Raw genomic sequence first — 7,699 nt, 5'->3', positions numbered from 1 at the left:
GTTGAGGCGCATGAAATGAGATGCTACCGAAAAATTCTGAACATCTCATACAAGGATCACAAGTGCGCAACATAATTTACATAGCCATCGGTGCACATGACAGCCTGCTAAGCATTGTAAAGAAAAGCTAAATGACCTGGTATAGACACGTGACAAGATCAAACGGCCTAGTGAAAACCAACTTGCAAGGCACCGTACCAAGAGGCAGACAGAGAGTAAGGCAGAAGAAGAGGTGGGAAGAAAACATCAACGAATGGACAGGACTGTCCTTTGCAGACTCGCAAAGAGAAGCCCATGGCCGTTGTAGATGGCGGGAGATTGTTACAGAATCGTCATTTATGCCTCTACAACCAACTCCGGGTTAAGAGACCGATACGTACATATATATATATATATATATATATATATATATATTGTACACACACACAAATATAAATGTACACACACATATACATATGTAATATATATATATATATATATATATATATATATATATATATATATATATGTATGTGTGTGTATGTGTGTGTGTGTGTGTATGTGTGTATATATATAGGTATATATTATATATACACATAATTATATATACAACATATATATATATATATATATACACACAAACACACAGCTATCTGTCTTAGTATATATACATAAAAGCACATGTATGTATACTGAAAATTTCTATTTAATCAATTTCACCAATTAGCAAATAAGCTACCTATACCCTACAATGTACTACATAAAACTGGTAGTTTTAATTAGTGTATTATTCTTATATTGAGCATAAATACTGCCGTTAGTGATACAGCAAGAAACAATATAGGATTACCCTTCTTATGTTTTGGACATGGAAGTCCACTTTAGATCAAGAAATTGACTTTGTTCGAAAGAATGGCCAAACCTTGAACCACGCATTCTCCTCATTGTCATTGAATCCAAATTGTTTAGTGTAAGTGCAAGCTGCTTTTTATTTCTTATTTCCTCTTCGATATCTTTTCTGGAGGTAGACATATCAGAAAGAATATCCTTAGCTTCTTGTGGTGTTACAGCCTTAGCTGTTTGGACCATGGATTCCTGTAGCTTTACGATCCAAGTCTTCATATCTGTCACATTCTTATTAACTTCTTGCTCTTTGTCTGTATAACCTTGAAAAGAGGTCTCCAATGTTACAATCTGTTTTTGTAAAGCAGATATTTTATTTTCAGTCTGTTTCTTCTGATTTTCTAGGTAAAGTTTTCCAGATTCCATCATCTTAATTATTTTCTCGATTTCTAAAATCAAGCCCGTGACTTTCCGATTATCGGTTTCTATCATGTCTGCCGTCGCTTGTTCGGACGCCTTGATCACGCATGTGCCCCGCGGAGACTCAGGGTGGTCCAACACTAGGCAGTCGCGGCACACCCAAGTGAAACACTTGACACACCAAAAGAACATTATGTTTCCATGAGCTTGACACTCCCCGCCATTCGGATTCACGCCAGGTTTTGGGGCCGACTTCGGTGTCTGAGCTGCCTGGGCTCGAACTAGCCTGAGCAGCGAGTAGTTTACTGGAATGTCGTTGACAGAGGCATTTCTGATGTGGGTTCGGCATTCTGGACAATGTCTGCTGTTCTGTACGAAGAGCTGGTTGAGACAAATAGAGCAGAAAGAATGTCCACAGCTCAATGCTCGGGGATTTCTTTGATCGTTGTACTGCTCTTCACAAATGGTGCAATGTGATCCATGCTCGTCCATATCTTATCGTCTGAAAAAATGAATACTGATAAATAGTCCATTTATTGATGACATACATTTTATATATATATATATATATATATATATATATATATATATATATATATATATATATATATATTACACGTGCGCGCGCACACACATACACACACATTAAATAAAGTTTGCTGTCAGTCTGTCTGTGTGTTAGTTCCTTATGCATTTGGTACTCTGTGGCCCTAGAGAGCAGAGAGGTAAGAACTGCCTTCTTTTTTATTAAAACTACGAACAAAAATACTGTATAGAAAAAAAAAAAATAGGGTTTTACTTCGACCTTGGGTCAACTTTCGACATTTTGTGAACAAGAGATCTATGACCGTATATGATATAGACAGGGAAACTCACGTGGCAGGAGGCAGGCTAGATTATGTAATAGGAAGGGATCTTGTGCATGAAAACGTCAGAAGCATGCTTGCAACAGAGTTAATCAGTGACCACTTTGCAATAGTAACGAGATACACTGTTGATAATAGACTATCTGCAAAGACAAATGGGCTTAAAACTTCTATTCCTCCTTACCTCGTACGGATTTCTTTAAATCACGTATTTATGACTGGTATAACGATTCCACAGTAATGAGTGTTGATAAAGTCTCCATGGACATGACGAAAGTGGCCACTAATTAACCTAAGCGGGTTAGTAACCCTACACTATTAAGGGAACAAAAGCGAGTTCAGGAGCATTTTGATATCTACAAGCAGGACAATACCCGTGACAACCTTATTCAGTTTCGTAAGGCTAACAAAAATCTACGTGAATTAAAAACTCATTTCAAAAAGGAACACTTTCCACAGTTCCTACAAAGCATTAATAATAACACCTCAATGTCTGAGGTCTGGAAAAAAAAAAAATTGACTCTCAGGCAAACCAACTAACACCCCGCAGTTCCATAGTCCTCTTGCACATGCAGACATGCTCCTTAGCCAATGAGCTAGAGCGCCCAAATTGAGCTCACTTCCAACAAATATTGAGAATCACCTTAGTATAAAATTGCATGTAAATTTGCCATTGAGATTGGATGTTCTGAGACCGAACCTTCAGACTTTGCTGAGAATACTGAGTGGGAACTGAACAATGCACTGATCCATAGCTCAGGTACCTAGTAATCCCCTTTTACACCTGTACAGGTTAAACTGAAATCAAAGACAGATAATTACCCGCCCAATTTCACAAACCTCATGTGTATGCAAAGTTCTAGAAAGGATAATTTTGAACACTCAGGTACAGGTTGCAAGGTAAATTATCTGTACGGATTTCTATCGGGACCTAGCACACAACATTGCTTTGCAAAGTACTATTCAAACTCTAATCCAGGGAAGCACACTGTTTTTCTTGACTTTAAGTCAGCTTTTGACATTGCAAACAGAGAAGTTATACTAGATCAATTAGTAAGCTTTGATATCCGGGGTAAATTACTGAGCTGGGTTAGAATGTATCTTTCGAACAGATCTGCAAGTGTCTTGTTCAGGGGAGTGAGAAGTTCCACTTCACAATCTTTTGAACTTGGGACGCAATTGGGAGGAGTTCTCAGCCCTATGCTGTTCAATGTCCTCATGCACAAGCTGGTGGAAGATATTCCACTTGGGGATGGTGAATCCATTATATGCTATGCTGATGACATATGTGTCAAAGCATCATCACAAGAGAGGATGCAAATAATTCTCGACAAACTCACAGCTAGGGCTCATGAGTGTGGATTAGTCATCTCCGCTGAGAAAACTATGGCTCTCAACCCATGTATCATACCCCTACCCACTTTTCGCATAGGTGACCAGGAGCTTGACATATGTTATAAGTATAGATACCTCGGGGTGAACATAAATGATGCAGACATGATCCTTTCCCTGAAGACGAGACTCAGGGAGAGACTGATACCGTTGAAAGTTCTTATCGGAAGAGAACATGGCATCAATGTTAAGCTCCCTAGACTCTTTTGCTTGGCTTTTATAAGGTCAGTTGTAGACTACCATGCACTGCACTTGTTACAGTGTAAGGAATCAAAATAAATCCTCATGGCAAAATGAAGCCATGAGGATTATCCTCGGCGCCCCGAGAACATCAAGGATAGTGAACATGAGGTCAGAACTTATCCTACCATTGTAGTGATTGACCTCGTCGATCATTGGTCATCACTTCAGGAGGTAATGCGGTAATAGAAAATCTCTCACCTCCCAACTTTCCCACAGGCACGACAAAAAGAAATGAAAAGATCTAAAGGTGGCAACACTCCCACCTGGTGGAACAGTGCGTGGCGTCAATTTCTATGTATATCTTCTCTGGGGGTTATGGAGGCGGCTTTGCAGCGTTGAAGCCTTCCCCATGCGAACATCGGCTATGGCATAATACGTCCTCAGGCCGGCAACATCACCTCCGGGCCCCAATAAATGCACCTTTATCTCGCGAGTGAGGAGGATGCCCGAGCACACCATACGCACACGATTACCGCTGCCAATTTTTACTTTTTTTTTTTTTTTTTTTTTTTTTTTTTTGTGTAGCTTGTAGGTAGCACTTAATTTCGGGCGTTCATTAAACCAGACATGCGTGGAACAGGTTTATTACAAATAAAGTTAAAAGACAGTAAAACATGGAACGATAAAACAAACACGAATAAAACAGTAACATGAATGGCAAGATAAACTGAACTTGGAACATTAAAATACAAACTATGAAATCAACCATGAACATAAAATACACTTAATAAAACGGTAGAACGATACAATGAAAATAAAACAGTAAGCTAGAAAGCTTGATAAAAGGAACTCAATGGAACCATACAAGCAGGTTAAAACAAACGATGAAACAGTAAAATAGAACTCTGGTAGAACATAAAAACGAAGGTAAGAAAGCACCGGTCACTTAAGTCACTTTGGCCGAACAAATACCCTACAAATTATTTCTTACCACCTATATTAGAACTATCCCCACAACCACTTAACTGGACAGGGGAAGCCCGTTCCGGGGTTCCTCAGACTGTCTGTCGGCTTAGCAGGCCGGTAGCGAAATCCCCCCCTTTGTTGTGCCTTACTTCCCTCGTGACTTCGTAGGCGGGAAAAGGGAGCTAACTATGATTCTTTAAAATCAAATGAATAAAAACCCTTAAGACTCAACATGCTTAAAATCTGGGTGTATGCAATAAAATAATTAATAAAAGACCTAGGATTAGAATAATTAACCTAAAATATTAATTTACTTGTGAAAGAACCATAAAACTTAAAATGGGCCATCGTGATCTTAATGAATATAAAACTCTTCAAAATGTAACATAAATGTGCCTAGGTGCTTTGTCATCTTCAGACAGGAAAGAGATAAAAGAGAAAACAATAAAATATAATTTATTTGGCAAAAAAAAGTAAAAATTGGCAGCGGTAATCGTGTGCGTATGGTGTGCTCGGGCATCCTCCTCACTCGCGAGATAAAGGTGCATTTATTGGGGCCCGGAGGTGATGTTGCCGGCCTGAGGACGTATTATGCCATAGCCGATGTTCGCATGGGGAAGGCTTCAACGCTGCAAAGCCGCCTCCATAACCCCCAGAGAAGATATACATAGAAATTGACGCCACGCACTGTTCCACCAGGTGGGAGTGTTGCCACCTTTAGATCTTTTCATTTCTTTTTGTCGTGCCTGTGGGAAAGTTGGGAGGTGAGAGATTTTCTATTACCGCATTACCTCCTGAAGTGATGACCAATGATCGACGAGGTCAATCACTACACCATCCATCTCTGATAGAATGATATTTATTTCCACCATATTTGGGGTCAAAGCTTTGAGGGAACCCTTGTATCTTTCAGATTTCCAAAATCAACTGTAACATAAAATCACGCAAGCAGACGTGACTAATCAAACACATGCGCGCCTTCTGATACACAAAATCTCCATGAACATTACAAAGCTCAGTGTCCCAATTAGTAAAATACCACAGGGTCGATCCATTCCACCATGAAAACATTCAAAATTGATCGTGCACCTTACATGTCTACCACAAAAATACAGTGTACATAACTGCGTGTTAAAACAAATTGCGATAGCAACGGTAAAAGAAACACACAGAGTCTATGGGCGATGATGTATACGAGTGTTACGCTGACGGATCTGTACAGTCTGGATACAAAGCTGGCTGTGCTTGTACTGTATACAAAAATGGCTTACTACAACATCAAGTTAATATGAGAGTGCCAACTTGTGCCAGCACTATACAAACGGAGTTGCTGGTATACACCTTGCAACGGAATTCTCAATGTTTCGGGGCTCAGTAGAAAGTTTTTCTGTGACTCTCACAGTGCTCTTCGGACACTAAATTCTTTCAAAGTAGGTGGCGAAATTGTGAGTTGCATTAAGCATAACGTAACTTGTGCAATAGAGCGCAATTTCGACATTCAATTTGTATGGAGACCGGCTCATGTTAGCATTAGCAAGCACGACCACGTAGACAAATTGGTGAAGGAAGCCTGCAGCAAAGATACTGTGAACTTAGATCTTGGGATGCTTCTTGCTAGGGTTGCACATATATTGGAAAGTTCTCATAAGGAAGAACTGACGAACGCTCAAAGGCCTGAAAGCTGTACCATAAAAGCTGTATCCTAAATTTACTAGATAAAACCAACGCAAACAAAAGTGTTATGTAAACACAGTGGCAAAAGCATATCAACGTAATATTTTTGTATGATGTATGATTTATATTTCTATATTACCATGTACAGTTACAGTAATCACAGACTACTGTACTGTGTCAGATAAATGTAATCATGATTGCCCACGGCTAAGCAGAGAGCCAGGGTGGTAAATAAACTTAATTTATTTAACATGCAAATTAGCACAGAAAAAAAATCATCAATTATCACAGAAAGTGGGAAGGTAAATCCTGCCTCCGTATTACATAAAATTTTAAACCAAAACAATTTGTCAATGTAAAACTTGTGTTTTAGAAAAAAAAAAATCTGCCCGAGCATACATACACACACATGTATTTATGTATTTATATGTTCCCTTGCTTGTACATGAGGTTTACGTGTGTATATATACGTAGATATGTAGATATGCATATATGTGTATGTATATGTATATATGTGTATGCGTGTGTGTGTATATTTATGTAAGTATGCATGTAAATATGTTTATATGTATATATGTATAAATATGCATAGGTGTGTGTGTATGTATATATATGTAAGTATATGTGTGTATATGTATGTGTATATGTGTGTACGAGTATATACATATATATATATATACACACACACACACACACACACATATATATATATATATATATATATAAATATATATATATGTATATATATATACATATATGTATATATATATATATATATATATATATATATATATGAATGTGCAAAAGTGCAGCTTTATGAAATGCATGTACAGGTGTACATATATATGGGTAAACACTTATGTGTACATGCGTAAGCATGTATGGTTATATATGTGTGTGTATAATCATAAATACATGTACAAGATATGTACAAATATGTGTTCAATAATATGTAGGTACGTATACACATACTTATGAACATGTCTTTCTCTCTCTCTCTCTCCATACATATACATATATACATATATACATATATATATATATATATATATATATATATATATATATATATATATATATATATGCGTGTCATATGTGTAGCTGTGTATAATGTAAGAGGATGTATGCATATCACAGGAACATGTGTAAAGGTGTGTGCTTACATGTGCATGTGCACGGAAATGAACATATGTGTAGTACTTAGGGCCTGTGCGGGTGAACAACTATGTCTCCACTTGGCATACATATGCATAAATTAAATCAGGATATAAAATATAATCACACATATATGCACTTCTGATGCTCAAGCCCATGCTCATGGGAATATACCCTGGTGTAGTGAGCAGGCCCGTGTGTTGCTGCTAATAAGGCCCTGC

At 37.9% G+C, this 7,699-nt stretch overlaps 1 protein-coding gene across 2 annotated transcripts in view; it reads right to left on the bottom strand.

Moving 5' to 3' along the window:
* Window positions 1-595: 595 nt before the first annotated feature.
* The window catches only part of LOC125029244 (tripartite motif-containing protein 65-like), a 12,678-nt gene continuing 5,574 nt past the window's right edge, over window positions 596-7,699 (bottom strand). The window contains exons 2-3 of one of the 2 annotated variants that reach the window (XR_007115167.1): window positions 733-1,744; window positions 612-694 (exon numbers count right to left, since the gene is read on the bottom strand). Coding sequence is in view for 1 of the 2 variants with exons in the window: in XM_047619137.1 (XP_047475093.1) it covers window positions 835-1,734 (900 nt within the window). In the remaining variant the exon portion in view is untranslated. Of the gene's footprint in view, window positions 1,745-7,699 lie in introns of both variants that reach the window. The other variant, XM_047619137.1, reaches the window with a different exon arrangement.

Source organism: Penaeus chinensis, chromosome 9 (assembly GCF_019202785.1).
Source record: "Penaeus chinensis breed Huanghai No. 1 chromosome 9, ASM1920278v2, whole genome shotgun sequence".
NCBI lineage: Eukaryota > Metazoa > Arthropoda > Malacostraca > Decapoda > Penaeidae > Penaeus > Penaeus chinensis.
Note: the sequence above shows the minus strand (reverse complement) of the source record. Positions and strands in the feature narration are given on the sequence as shown.